The following is a 15571-nucleotide window of genomic DNA, read 5'->3' on the forward strand; positions in this document are numbered from 1 at the left end:
AATGCATTTGATTTCTTAGAGGTCTGAAGAACTGCTACTTTCATGGGGTGACTGCGGCTGTGCTCTGTGGACAGAGAGCAGGCCCTGTTGGGGCTCGCCCTGAATCTCAGGCCTGGTCCCATGCTTTTTCCTAGCTGGCTGGCCTCACCAAGCCAGAGCTGCTGCGGTGACTCAGTATGAGATGGGGCAAGAGTTGCCACGCTCAGCTCTGTGGGGACCCTGGGGGATCAAGCGCGCTCAGCAGACCCATGGCAACATTTATTAATAAGGGCCATTCAACAGAAAAGCAAATTTTCCAAACAATTTTCAAATGGAGAATACATGAAGCCCAGGGGCTCTGAGATTAAAAAAAAAAATCACACCTTTACAGTCCTGGAGAAGAGGCTATCGCTTTGCAAAACTCACTGGAGAGTTCTTTTGGGTGTAAACTGCACACATCTCCAGAGGACAGAAGGCACTGGGTCTCTCGGAGAGAAGACTCGTTTCCAGGGCTTAATTTTTGTTGGTGGAACTGGAGTCTTTCTCAAAGGTTATTTTCCCAGCAAAAGAGCCAGCCTCCAGGTTTGGTTACAGATTGGGAAAGAATGGGGTGATTAAGTAAAATGATTTCTTCACACTTAGTGTTTTAGGAGGACACAGAGAGGCCCTGGGAATTCTTGGTCTGGTGGGTTCTTTGAGGAACCCACGGCGAGTGGCCAGCAGCGCTCAGCACCTGCCAGTGACTGGGAGCCAGGGGCTGAAGTCCAGGCTTTAGGGTCCCATCGTAAGCCAGGAGGCAGTGGAAGGATGATGGCTCTTTCAAGAGGGAGCCATGCCCTCCTGACCTCATGGTGTCCTAGCTGAAGACTGGCAGCTGGGCTTTGGAAGAGCACCCAGGAAGTTAGTAGGAAGAGCACGACTCTCATCTGTCACTGCACACAGTTAGAGTCCCACAGCAAACTTATCTGACCACCTCACCCAGGTGTAGGAACTCCCATACTCCGGCTCAGGCTGGGCCTGTTAGTGTAAGGATGGAAAGGGAAAATTGAGATGGGAGTGACAGAGGTGAAACAGAGCTAAGCGATTGTAGAAGCAAAACCAGGCAAGCTTTAAAATCTTAACAGGAACACATTTCCCATGACTTCTAACGTCTTACTGAAAAGAAATACATATATTAGAATGATAGCCATCGTAAAATGTAAGAACATTAAATTGCTTCTACGCAACAGTTGTTTGGTTGACGAAACACAAAACCATCTGAATCAGACTTCCTTCTTGACATAGATATGATCTAATTAAGTTGGGGAAAGGTTTAGAGATGTAGCATTGTCAGACTTTAAATAAAGATAATTAAAACCTTATGATAACCCCAATCTTGATTTCCCCAGGGGACCATGCGTGCTGATCCCAGGATGGTAACTACCCCTCCTGGCCTTTAGGGCTTACCGCCATTGCCATCGCAATAGAAAAGGCGTGTTTGGGGAGTTGAGAAAGAAACTATCTTAGGAATTTGCCAAATAAAGGTTTCACAATATTCAAATATATTAAGCGGCATGATCTGGCCTCCATGGACAGAGTGACATGTGATTCCACACAGTAGGGTTGCCAGCAGGGGACAGGGTTTGGGGTACCTGGCAGGTATGAAAATCTCTGGGGAATCAGGAGCTAGCACTGTCCCTGTGACCTCAAGAGGGTCCTTAAATGTTCTAGGCTTGTTCCACACCTATTTATAAGAATAAAAATAGCAGGTCTGACTCTTATTTCCAGAACCCCAGCTCTAAAATCTGGATTTTCTTTCTTTCTTTCTTTCTTTCTTTCTTTCTTTCTTTCTTTCTTTCTTTCTTTCTTTCTTTCTTTCTTTCTTTTTTCTCTCTTTCCTTCCTTCCTTCTTTCTTTTCATTTTTAAGTCTAGTTCTTTAAAAAAAAAAAGAAACAAAACTAGTTTTTGGGGTGGTGTTGTGTGCCACAGTGTCAGTGAAACTCAGAGAACAGCTGTCAGAAGTCAGCTTTCTACCATGTCACAAATCACTTTCCACCATGTGGGTCCCAGGGATTGAACTCAGGTTGTCAGGCCTGGTGGCACCGGCCTTTGTCCTCTAAGTTTCTTAAGTATACTGTGGAAGAGTCGGGTACCACATGGAGCCTGACAGTGAAATTCATTGACTTCCTCCCGTTCTCCCCTTCAGCTCGCTAACCGTGGACCTCCCGTGTGAATACACTGGTATCTGATGAAGACGTCCTGCATGGAGACTCAATCCATGAGGTTAATGTGGAAGGTGAGTGAATGCTGAAACTATGGTAAACTCTTTGGAGCCAGGACACCCTCCCCCGCCCCAAGAATCTTAGGATGGTGGAAATTTCTCCCTGGGGAACCCAAGGGTCTGAAGAGTACACGCTGTCCCAGAGGTTGGGTTCTGCTTCCATCTCTGGCCTGTTCCATCTCCAACCCCTGTTTATCCACTTCCTGCTTGCCATTTCTGTGGAAGGCTCTCTTGCAAAGTCACCACCAACCAGGAGGCTACATCCAAGGGCCAGCTCTTTGTTCTGCTCTCCCCAGTCCCTCCCCCATCCCTAACTGTTCTTCCTCCCCTTGGTTTCAAGGGCTAGACCTCTGACATGTCCTCCGACTGCAATGCCTGGGCCTGGTCACAGATGTTGCAAGCTGAGCTTGTATTTGTATTCTGCTTCCTCTAAAACAGGTCATGTCTGAGGGGTTCTGTGAGGAAGTCACAGCTGCATTATGAAAGAACTCAGCAGAAACTTCCCAGCAGCAAGGTGCCAACTCACCCACTTCACATGTCATTGTCCAGCAAAACCACACGGAATCTGCTCTTAGAGCTAGGAGGACAGGGATGGTGGCTTTAACGCTATATGCCAAGTTAAGCACACACCTGGTGCATGTTTAGTCAAGGGGTAATACTGTGTGACCTAACTGTCACGGTGATGATAAACCAACCCTTAGCTCTGTAAAGTCCCTTAGCAAACCAGAGTGGCTGCTTGGAGACCCAGTTATTACAGTAGTGAGATGCCCTGTCAACCCTGCTGCCAATCGAATGGGCGTGCTTACTAAGCTATAACCCAACCATCCTGCTTCGTTTCCCAGAGTACACACTTTCTTCTAACGCAGCTACAAAGGCTGTGTTCATTAGCCATGAAGTTGTCAGTGAAGAGCTTGTAGTTGGTGTGAGGCTCTAGATCTAATCCTGGCATTGTAAAGAAGAACCTTCACCTTCACTATGGCTGGCAGAAAGGTCCGGGATGGTGAAGGGCATCGCCTTCCCTCCAGGGAGCCTCCAGCAGCTGCAGAAACATCATAAATAACATATGGCTACTTTTGGGTGTGTTTTCACACACACGCATGTGCATGTGGAAGCGAGAAGACAACCTTAGGTGTCATTCCCCAGGGATGCCCTCTATTTTTTTTTTTTTGAGACGTAGTCTCTCACTGGCCTTGTACTTACTAAGTAAGGCTAAGCTAGGTAGCCAGTCAACTTCACTAATTGTCCCCTGGACTGAGATTACAAGTGCACACCACTACACATTGCTTTCTTCACCTGAGTTCTGCGGGGTGCGTGTGTGTGTGTGTGTGTGTGTGTGTGTGTGTGTGTGTGTGTGTGTGTGTGTGTGTGTGTGAAACTCAGGTCCTCACTGACCACCTGAACTATTTCCCCAGTCCAACTAATGGCTGGTTTAACCAAGACTAGCTTTCCTGGAGAGTGTGGGGGGAAACAGGCATGCCGTATGCCTTCATGTTCCTGTCCATCATAACAACAAGTCAGAAACAATCGTTAATCACAGTTTTGTAGTTTCATGTTGTGGAAAACTACTGAAAAAACGATGTCTTCCGCTCTTTGGGAAATGACAAGTAACACCCCACCGTCTCCCCAGTCCAGCCCACGTGGCCCTTGGTTAACTTATATACAAGCATTTCATCAGTTAGCTGGGGATCAGCAGAGGAGAGGGGTGACGATCTAAGGGCCGAAAGCAGGGACAGGAAATCAAAGGCTCTCGCCCACACATCGTGTGCCATGCAGAAGCAATCACAATGTTACTGACCCTTAGGCTGCCTCGACTACCCACGGACAAGCGCTCGTCTTCATCAGAAGCCTAGTAAAAGACAGGATGAGAACACAGCCGTGAACTGGGGGGCTGGGAAGAACCCGCTGACCCGACCCCACAGCGGTGGGTGGGCCAGCCGCCCTGAGAACTCCACAGCGGTGGGTGGACCAGCCACCCTGAGAACTCGGAGGATGTGAGCCCAGGCCCTCAGTATGCCTCAGTTTGCCTAAGACTGTTTATGGAAACACAGTATGTCACAGGCAACTTTAAGGAGGGCTATTAATACCCCTCAGGGATTATAAAAATTATTTATGGGTATTTACAGCAACAATAAAAATTATTAACTGTAGTGAATAATATATTATTAATAACAATATTTAAAGATTTCCAAACAGGGCCGGAGACACAGTTTAGTGGTGGTAGAGTGCCTAAACTTGCATGAGGCTCTGGGTTCAATATCCAGTTTTTTAAAAATCCCAAACACAATTTCTTTACACAGTTTAGTCCCAAATGCTGAGTGACTGTCTTTATTCAGGTATAGATAGCAGCTGTATATCAACAATAGCAACTATTGTATCTATTTCAGCCACTAGAGGAACAATTAAGGCTCCCTCAACTTGTCCCTTGCAGTAAAGGAGCGTGGTACTGACCGATGTGTTTCTCCGGAATCTACGAGAGTAGCGTTCGCTGTCTTCCTACCAGAACAAAGCAAAGGGAAATGGCAGAGAGAGGTTAGAGAAAGCAAGGCAGAGTTTAGACACCCCGGAAGGTCCTGCTGCCACAGACTCCAGAATTTCTGACCCACACGGCTGATCTGCCTTTGTTTAAAGGGTCTAAGGAAGGGACGGTGGGAAACAGTTCCTCGGGGGAGGTCCTTAAGGACACAAATAACTGCCATAGTTTGTGGCTTTTAAGCCTTGCTTTTTTTGTAACCCTGTAATCTGGTTCTAAATCAACCCTCTTCCCCTCTGGACTGACTCTCCTTCGGGAAGTGATTTCCCCTGAGAACCCCAATGTGGATGCCAACCGGCTTGCTGTACGGACTCCAGGACAAACAGGTTTCTGCATGTTTGTCTCTGAAGCAGAAGCGGGAGGTACGGAGTTGCTCACCATTGACTTTGCTTTCTTTTCAAGTGGCCATCTTTTAACTGTCCTTAAGAGGTGATAAGATACACACCTCAGGGGATGTACACTACGGTGACAGCTGACACAGGCTGAACTGTGGTGAGTTTTTCAACAGATATTTGTATCACACATAGCATCTAAGATGGTAGAGATGGCCTCGAATCTCCCTCAGGCTGTTTAGCGGTGAGGAGCCTTGATGGGGACATTTCCAGGTCTCTAATGCCAAAAGCATGTGTCAAAGTCCAGGACAGGAGCCAGGATTTGAAGAGGAGGGTGGCTTAATAAGACTACAGCTTTGCTCTGGGATCAATGGAAAGCTCTGGAGGGTGCCCAGCCCAAAGCCTTGCCACATGGGCACCTCTCCTGAGAGGCCTGAGGGCAGGTAGGCTCCCTGGGGCTGAGCTGGGCTTTGGCTACCCTGGGAAGGCAGACAGGTTCTTAAGGAAACAGAAAGGGAGGAAGGAATTTTCTCAAGAGTAGGGGCTTTCACGGGCAGAGAGGAGACCAGAGGAGCCAACAGGGAGAGTGCGGGGTAGAGTGCTGCCTGAGTTGGGGGGGGGAGACGGAGTGGGGATGATAGGGCAGCTGGCTGTCCATGAAGGAAGCTAGCATAAAAAGTCACACGCGCGGTCTAGGGCCTCTTCTGGTTTTAAGCAGAACAGTGAAGATGTTCTGATAGTAAGATGAGGTTCTCTGGAAAGTTCTTGCACAAGGGCACATGCCTAGCCTGAGTCCCTGGGGATCTTCTGATACAGAGAGCTGAGGAAGCAGTGGCGATGGAGCCTCACACAACACCAGCCTGCAGACATCAGCAGTCCCTTTCTGCAGAGGGACCGGTCACATGGTCACAGGCCTGGCCAGGCCGTTTCTAACAACACCACACCAGATGCAGGGATGCCCTGAAGAGGACCTCTGAGTATCAGATTACAGTGCTGGCGGAATCTACTGGCATAATTAAATTGCAGTCAGGGTTAAATTATAAACCATTTAAGTCTTAAAATTATATTCAAGGCCTACCATCCACTGCTCGATGTCGCCCCATTTTGTATCCAGCCCATAATATTTCTATAGACAGAAGGGAAAGAAAATTAGGCAAGAAGTAAACAGTGAAGACATAAGAAACTGTTCCACCGAACCCTCCCACCCGTAATCACTTTTGGAGGCAGCATGCCAGGCACGGAGGCCACAGAACTGGGGTCTGCAGAGAAGACATTTGCAGCCCCCATTCCCCACCCCACCCCCCCACCCCACCCCCGGCCCCCCACAGAGTCGAGAGCAAAACACTCATAAGGCAGGGTGGCCTCCCAAGAGGAGGAAAGCAAAGCTTGTGCAGGCCCCTCTGCAAAGGCCTTCACAGCTTTGGGGCACACTTGCAGAGGGAACAAAGCTGAGAGCCATTCCATGCTGCTGTCCCAGGAAGGGGCCCCAGAGGAGGGAGGAGGAAGCGCCGTGCTGAGCCGGCTTCCAGCTGCATGCTGCCGCTCTGACACCTGAGCCAGACGCAGGCCGGAGAAGCCACATCTGCTGCAGACGCCTGAGGCCTACAGAGCTGGCCTTTGGGTGGAAAGAGACTGTGGTACCAGCCCCAGGTGACAGCCACCTGCTCTAAGCCATGGTGGTCCAAGTTAGACTGAACAAGTTGGCCAAATGGCTGCTCCTATCACTACAGTGTCCCCAGGCTGGATGAGAGCCTGGGCTTAACAACCAGCTTGGCATTGTTCCTTATTTTCCCCCTCAATTTCCAGTAAGAAAATCAAGGAACAGAAAACCAAATCTGTAGGACGTCAAATTTTTATACACTTCAAGTTTACAATGAGAAATATAAAAATAAAACTGGGTGACAGAGATACAAGGACACTTTAAAATGGTTCTCGAATCACTCAAACATGCTGTGGTTATTATGACTGGTTTAGTTTCACCTTGAAGGAGGGCTGGATTTCAGATACATAGCCATGTCCCTTCCTCAAAGAGATGTTGGTAAGTAGAAAACCAAGAGAAGAGAAATTAGGAGGGCAACTTTCACAGAGCCTTGAAAAGCCAAGAGTGTCAAAAGCCAGTGCAAAACACCACACATGCAGTCTTTTCCACTAAGCTATGTCCAAAAATAAATAAATAAATAAAAATCTGTGTAGAAAATCGTTTCTCAACCTGGGGTCGCAGATCAGATATTTACATTAGGATTCATAACAGCAGCAAAATGACAGTTATGAAGTAGCAACGAAACAATGTTATGGTTAGGGGTCACTACAACATGAGGAACTGTATTAAAGGGTCACAGCATTAGGAAAGTTGAGAACCACTGGGGCAGAAGGTTCTGCAGGGTGCTGACCCATTAGAGGGTTGTGGTTGTGGAGATCAGAAGCCAAAATTATCTTTGCTGTCTATCGTTCTCACGGAAGCCACTGATCATCCAGGTCCATCTGGTCCCACATCCTTTGACACCTAAAGTCTTTGGAATTTATTAACTTAGAACTAGCTTCCACCAAACCAAAACCTAAGACTGTTATCAGCTAGCATCTAAAACCCATAGTGAGATTCCCTTCTCTGCTCTAACCTGCCTATACAGTGGTTAACCTGAATCCCTGACCATGACCATTGATTTCTGGCTCAGAATAAACTCTCTCTTACTCCCCTCGGAGTGAGAGCTGTTGGTTTTTTTGTTTGTTTTTTGCTTTTTCTGCATCAGTACTGATTTCCTTAGAACACACATTTGTAAAGGAAATAAAAGCAAACACTTGTCAAAGTGTCCAAGTTGCATTTTAACTTCAATTCCAGTGCATTCCTTGTGTTAAGACCTCTTCTGACTCACCTAATGCTAGTCCGCCCTTACCTATGACATCCAGATCCTAATTCGTGTGTGTGTGACACATGGCACCTTTGTTTCTGTTTGACTTTTAGTTAGCAAGACAGGAGGGAGCCAGACTGAGGCACAAGGTGTTTAACTTTGAGAAACAGCCTCAAGCACAAAGAAACTAATTGGCCCAATGGGCTCAGGACCAGGAGAGAACGCACCCCGTCTCCTGCCCTCATCATGAATTTGATTGTTAAGAAAAGTCTTCCCTTCCCTTGGACACTTTTATACAAACTGTGGTGCATCTCTGGAGATCCTCCAGTTGCGCCCTGCACCTGAGCTCACATCTGACACTTCTCACAACACATCTCAGGCCTGTCAACAAATCCAACCATGAACAGGAAAGGGTAGGATGTGAGGGGAAATGACCAGTTCCAGCCCCTTTCCTGAGTTTGGAGCAGCAATGTCCTGTAGCCTCACTGTCCATCAGGGCTTCCCAGCCTAACTGGAACCTGTCAGAGTCCTCCAGGGACTCTAGAGGACAGGGGACTGGCTTCAGTATCCATTCCATATTGGATGCTAGGGCCATGAACAGTGTGCTTATAAATTTTGCTGGCTATCCATTGGACCTTTCTGCCTCTTCAGGAGAGGAGATTTTTCCAGTGGAGGCAGGATGGGCTGGGCCAAGGGTCATTAAACTTGAGTTCAGGATTGCATGTAGCAGGTTCTACAGATGACATGTGTAAGTGGCCTGTGTGCTCTGAGAGTCTATATTCTTACTCTGACTTACCACTTTAAAAGGAAGACACAGCTATTCTAGGTAGAAACTAAACAAGTTGAGGAAAGAACACAGGCTCCCCCACAGGAAAGGCTCACACACGGGAAAGGCTCATCAAGCCCCACAGCCTCTCAGGGGTCAGTGGCACCCCACTCCATCTCGGCTGAGCCACAAGTCCCTGAAGAGCAAGCTCTCAGTATTTCTACTCATTGTCCCAGCTTCTAACCGCAGTGGTTGTCATGGACCAGAGAGGCACATTAGCATATAATGCTAATCCCGTGCTGAGATGGGAGGACAGCTGGGTTTTTCCCCTATATCTTTTTTTTTAATAAAACTTTAATTCCACCTCCACTAATCTATAATCTTATACTCTCTTCTTATCTCTAGACTTTTATTCTTTTTTTTTTTTTTTTTTTTGGTTTTTCCAGACAGGGTTTCTCTGTGGCTTTGGAGGCTGTCCTGGAACTAGCTCTTGTAGACCAGGTTGGCCTCGAACTCATAGACTTTTATTCTTTTCTGCCCTGAAACTTGTAACTTGTAGTCCTCTGTCTCAGCCTCTCAAGTACTGGGGCTACCATACCTAGCCTAATAACCATTCTTTTGTCTGTCTGCCTGCCTGCCTGTAAGTACTGGGGCTACCATACCTAGCCTAATAACCATTCTTTTGTCTGTCTGCCTGCCTGCCTGCCTGCCTGTCTGTCTGTCTGTCTACCTATCTATCTCCTTCTCTCTCTCATTTTTTGAGACAGGGTCTCACTATGTATGTCTTTTAATATGCAATTTTAAAAGCTTCCCCCAATTATAAAATGTGGCTTGAGTTAGATATGTTTTTTTCTGTATCGGAGATAACTTGCCAATTCCTTGAGGCAAAAGGATCAAGGGATGTGTTCAATGCATGGCTTCTGCCTCAAGCGGAAGAAAGTTGTTAATCAGGCAGGTAGACAGAGGCGGCGGTGCACATGACAAGCGGGGTGATCAGCGCATGGCGTTGCTCTGCAGGGGACAAGGCCTCGGCAAGGGGAGAGCAGCACATGCATATTAGACATGAAGGATAGAGCCTACCTTTTGGACTTGATAGATCTACAGCAAAGGGCAAAAGGGAAAGGGGAAGAAATAGAAAATGCAGTTAAAATTGCAGGAACGGTTCAGAAAGGCTCTGTCACAATCAGAAACATGAATGGATACCGTAGTGTAGAAAAACAAAGATTGCTGATTAAACATGAAGAGAAAATGTCCCATTTCACTCATTCGGTGCTGTTTCAGATGATGGCTGATGGTCGCTCCATACCAGGGTCTGTAGAACCCACTGTTACCTAATGCAGAGTATGCACCGCCTATTGCTACAACAAGAAACAGGAATTAAAGGCATCTTTTCAGACTTTAAGGGAGGTGGGGTTATGCGGGAAAGAAGGCTCAGAGGCAGTAGGAGGGCCATGAGAGAAGGGAATGGTGGGGGATCAAAGTGCATCATGTTCACACACATGAATCTGTCAATGAATAAACATCAACTTAGCTTTAAAAGGAAAACTGCTTTTCATACTAATAAAAGTTTAACTAGAAAGTGTCCAATTTTAAGTAGGAAATTGAGTGGTCAGATTCAGAAACCATTAATAAAGAGGCTTTAGCGTCCTGGTCCAAGCAGATTTATAGGAAAGAATAGCAAGAACATTCCAGCAAAACGCTGCAGCCATGGGGATGTGCTGAAATACAAGAGAGGCTCCCTTTCCCCAACACAGTGGTTTTCATCAGAGCCCTCTCCTATGTCACCACTGAGACATAGACACTTGCATTCACTGGACAAGCCACGGTTTGTATAAGGCCTTGTTAAGGTCATAGGCCTAGAAATTTGGCAGGTTTCTCCATATGGGAAAGCACAGTCAACATTCAACTATAATGCAGTATCTACAACCAAAATGGCTATCCAGTCAGTGACATTAAGACAGACATTTATTTCTATCAGTGCCAGCTCTCCTGTGAAGTTCAAGGATCCCTGTAATTTCCCAAAGAATGCCTATATATTATTCTCATCTGGTAACTCCATTAAAAAGGAGCCCAGATCCACTCAACCAGGCCCAAAGTACAGCTCAAGGATGCTGTTGTTGATTCATGCCATCAGTGTGGCTGACTCTTGAAGCTGTCACGAGGGATACCCAGAGCACCCTGGCTCTGGACACAGCTCACTGTCCTGACTTGGTGGCAGACCTGTACCCCAACACTGCTGTCTTTCCCTTCTTGGCTCTCTGCACACTCTGCAAGCTCTCCTGGGGGACCCCCAAGTCTGGCCACCAAGTTGAGGTCTCCTCAGCTCATCTAGGCTGCCTTAGCTCTGACCCCTTCCTCTGGGAAAGAAAAGCCCTTCCTGCAGCAGCACGTGCAGGAGAAAGCAGGGATCATGTTTCCCAGTTTTATACCAAAATACCAAGCCTACTGGCTAAACACTGGCCGTCCAAAGCATATTCATTTCTCCTTAATCAACAACTTAAAATGCCAGTGCCCTGGGCTATCAGATGGTATGAACTCAAGTTGGGCTCGCTGCTTCTAATAATAGCCAGGACTGAAAAGACAGGCAGAGCCGTCTGCGAGGGGCTGCGGTGTCAGGCTGCAAGCTTGGGCTGTTAGCTGCTCTCACTCTTCTCCACAGACTTGTCCCCGGACATTTGTGCATACGCACATGGCTTCTCTTCCTATGGGGTTCCTGTTGACAAACATCAGCTCTGGCTGACAAATTCTGCCTCAGATGCAGCAATGAGAAGATATTTGGTGCTCAAGGCCAAATATCCTTCTGCTCAAAAAAAAAAAATCGCTAGGACTCACTCAGTTTCCTCTTAGCTGTGGATGCTGCCACACTCACATCTAACTCTGCCCAGGGATTCTCACCAAGAATCCCTGTAGGAGATTTTTATGTAATAGGGCATATATGCTAATCAATGGTACCCATCAGGAAGAACAAATATAATTTAAAGTGTTACTTAATAGATGTGTGCACACATACCCTATAACTCCCTTTCACCTTCATCTCTGTAGGAGTTTTACATCTTGGTGAGAATCACCAAGCTCACTAACAGGCCCGAGTACAATGCTGAGCCAACTCACAGGCCCACTGCCTCCCAGTGCCCTGAGTCCTTGGTTTGTCCCTAATAGGAGCTGAAGGTGACAGCTATGAAGTATACCACGTACTCAGAGGACAGTGGAGCATAAAGTACAATAAATCCCCCGGAACTAGAGAGCAGCAAAACACTCTGGGGATTTGACTGCTGGTGCCTGCGCTGGGATTCAGTGGGAGTGAGTGCCTAGCATACATGAAAGTCCCAGGTTCAATCCCCACTACTAACCAAAGAAGATGGAAGGAAAGAAGGGGGGAAGGGAGGAAAGAAAGGAGGGAGGGAGGGAGGAAGGAAGGAAGGAAGGGAGGAAGGAAGGAAGGGAGGAAGGAATGAAAGAAGGAAAGGAGGGAGGAGGGAGGAAGGGAGGACGGAAGGAAGACTGAAGGACTGTGGGAGAACCAGGGTTAACTGACAGTGCATGAGCCTAAGCAGGGCATAGCAGCCACAGGAGGCAGCTCCCACAGGACGTCTGGCTCTGCAGATGCCAGGAGCTGCCCTCTGCAACTGGGATGCATCTTAAGAAACAGCAGCCCCCGCCCAGGAACTACCTACCTCCCCATCACACTACCACAGTCAGTGGGAAGGGCTAGCAGGGTCCCACACAGCGGCCCACAAGTGTCTACTGAATGAAGAAAAGTTTCACAGAGAGAATGATACCAGGCCGTCTGAGAAACAACTGGGACTTAGTCATTAAAAAAAAATTAAATTAAATTCCAAATAAACTGTCCAGTATGTATGCTAGAGTCAGGTGAGCCCAGGAGCTCTAGCTGGGACAGTGCCCTGGGCGGTGCCTGCTCAGAGGTCATGGTGCATGACAGTGACCCACAAAGCAGCTGTGGCCTTTTCCTATTCTCTACTTGAGGGTGCAGACGTTTGTCTCTGGTGAGTGTCCTGAAAGCACTTCCTAGTGGAGGTGTTCCTACAGGTGCTCACCGGGTTCTGACTCTACTTAGGCCCACCTCACCCTTGGCCAAGAGACTAGGGGAGGGAGGCGCTTCAGTTAACTTGAAAGCTTGGCAATCACAGTTCATCTAGGAAAAAGCCTAAATAATTAACAATAACAACAACAAAACAAAACAAAACAAAATCCCAGGAACGCCTATTTTCTGATTTTAAAAAGGAGACAGATGCCGGACTTATACTAGCCCCATGCTTCTCCTGAGAACTAAGAGAACACACACACACACACACACACACACACACACACACACACACACACACACACACGTACCAACTTCTAAATGTAAAATAACAAAGCCTAGAACATATTATACTTTTTAAATTTTATTGGCATCTGCAACCAGAAGGGAAGACAGTGAGCCAACTTTTGATACTGGCTTAATTTTCTGCTCACAGCTTAGCACATAGGAGACGCTTGCCAACATTACTTCCTGATTGCCACAGAACAGGGTGAGGTCCCCTCATGGTGGTGACTGCCCTGCCCCACTTTCCCTCCCACTGGGGCTCTGGCACCCCTTTGGCTAAGCCATTAGGCTGGAGCTCCCAGCACTGTATGGCCACCCACACACCACCTGGAAGTTTCCTTCCCCAAATCAAGTCTGACCACACCCTCTTCTGCTGGCATATTTCTTTCTGGAGTGGCAAAGTCCCTGGGCAGGGAGGGACAGTGAGCATCACGGTCTAATGGCCCTCCAGAACACATGGCAGGCTTGGGCTTGGTTGGGAAGGGTGGAGGGATAATGCAGGGGTCTGAAGAGAAACAGGAAAGGCGAACTTCCATCCGAAGCTACACAACGGTGAACACCGTCTGGGCTCCACGAGCAGGACCAGACCCTGCTTGTGGAAGACCACTCCAGCAGCTTACTACCCCTTACACATTCAAGCCTTCTTAGCGGGCAAGCCCTGAAGTGTGGGGCTGGAGCGGATGTTCCCCAACGGGTTCATTTCCTGGGCGAGGTTGTGGAGAAGCCAGCACCCTAACGCAGTTAAGAGCCCACACACTGGCTGTTGGAAAGAATACTGACTCAAGGTCTTAAAAACCAACAGGGACAGGATGAAGGGGTGTGTGCACCTGTGACCACCCTGGTCCTCTGGAGAGCATTTGTTCCCATGACTACTCATCCAGTGTTCACACTGTTCTCTGTATCACTACATAAGCCTCAGGGAAAACATTTTTATTTTTAATGAAAGAAATTGACCAATTAAAAAAAATTACTCTGCTCTTTTCTGGTTCTGACCAAGAGGATCCAGACCCTAAAGCCACTGTTAGACAGAAGCCAAACACCCAGTTTTCTCCAGCCCTTCTGAGCTTCAAAGGGGCCTGGAAACTCACTACTAAAGGGCAAGCTCAGCCTGTGAGCTTTCTCTCAGGCCCCGGTTTGGGCAAGCACGCCTGGCATCCGCACTATGTGCACTCTGGGCCTAACCTAGAACAAAAACCGCAGGAGCACACACATTCCAAGCAAGAGTGACGCAGAGCTGACAGTGAAGGGAGCAGGTGCTCTCTCTTATATTCCTAGTACACCTCAGAGAGAGACCCCACTGCGAGCCCCCAGCCCCCATTACCTCCTTCTGCTGCCGCTCCAGCTCTTTCATGCGGATCTCTCGAGCCTCGGCGCGGGCTGCACGCTTCGCTGCAAGCCTGGCCTCCGCCTGAAACAGACCCAGAAACCTTATTAGAGATCAGACCAGGCACCTTCCGGGTACATAGTTAATGATCCTGCGCAGAGGAAATCTTGTTTAGAGCTTAACAAGCATACAGTGGCGATTCACAGATGCGCTCGGGTTGCCACGAGTGGGGAGAGTAGGAGCCATGAGCCCAGGAGCTCCTCCCGTATCGGTTAGCGGAGGTCCACTAGAGTCAAAAAACTTTAGATGGAAATTTTCAGAAACAAATAATTCTTTTGCTTTTTTTTTTTTTACGTGCAATGCTAAGCAAATGCACGACTGAATCCCGCACCGTTTTGATCTCTCTTGCACAGACTTTGACTCCCGTTCTCCAGAATTTCCATGCCTTATACCTGTGTCACCATCAGATCCACCCCAGCAACCGCCAGCACTTGTATTGGGCTTGCCCTCATTTTACTTATCAGTGGCCCCAAAAGCACACCAGTGGTGACCCTGACAGTTCCCATGTGCCCGAGAAGAGCCGGGAAGGGCTTCCTCTTAACAAAGAGGTGAAAGTCCCTGACTCAAAAAGGAAGGGAAACCATACGCTAAGATCGCCGCATGGTCAACAGCACTGTTAATGTCTTACCATGCCCAGTTTAGAAATAAAGTTACGTCATAGGTGTGCATGTCTACCAGGAACACAGTCCAACAGAGTTTGGTATCATCTGCTGTCCCCTGAGGATGGGTTGGGGGGGGGGTGACTGCTGAAACCTCACTAAATGCCAGGTGGGCGCTGTTCTAACTGTTTCGTTTATTTGTATGGCACACTCCTAAACACAGCCTAGAGCCAGGCAGCCCTGCAGGGCCCCAGTCTGGTGGCCTCACAGAGAGATCTACTGCGAGACTCCTGCCCAGTCCCTCTATGCCTGCCCTGATGCCATACGACTTCCCTCCCTCCCCTCTGCAGTCAGGGCAGCTCAGGTCTCCCAAGGCCACCAGTGGAGGGCTGTAGATGTAGTCCTGGCATAGAAAGATCTAACAATCTTTAGGCCCCCCGGAAGATCAGCCATCAGAACACAGCTGACCGAGCCAACCAAGGGGTCACAAACGGCATTTTGGCCCTGCTGTGTGACCAGAGATCATGTGACTGTTTTTATCTCATGC

General features: G+C 48.0%; 1 protein-coding gene across 20 annotated transcripts in view; it reads right to left on the bottom strand.

Moving 5' to 3' along the window:
* Positions 1 to 15571, bottom strand: part of Lrrfip1 (LRR binding FLII interacting protein 1) — a 124071-nt gene that overhangs the window by 41780 nt on the left and 66720 nt on the right. For 13 of the 20 annotated variants that reach the window (XM_040753043.1, XM_021234157.2, XM_021234156.2 and 10 more), the window contains exon 2: positions 14363 to 14449. In XM_040753043.1, coding sequence (XP_040608977.1) covers positions 14363 to 14449 — 87 coding nt within the window. Of the gene's footprint in view, positions 1 to 957; positions 997 to 4035; positions 4087 to 4688; positions 4734 to 6180; positions 6229 to 9794; positions 9813 to 14362; positions 14450 to 15571 lie in introns of all 20 variants that reach the window. The other 7 variants (XM_040753040.1, XM_040753041.1, XM_021234153.2 and 4 more) reach the window with 2 other exon arrangements.

This window comes from Mesocricetus auratus, unplaced genomic scaffold (genome assembly GCF_017639785.1).
Source record: "Mesocricetus auratus isolate SY011 unplaced genomic scaffold, BCM_Maur_2.0 Super-Scaffold_100010, whole genome shotgun sequence".
NCBI lineage: Eukaryota > Metazoa > Chordata > Mammalia > Rodentia > Cricetidae > Mesocricetus > Mesocricetus auratus.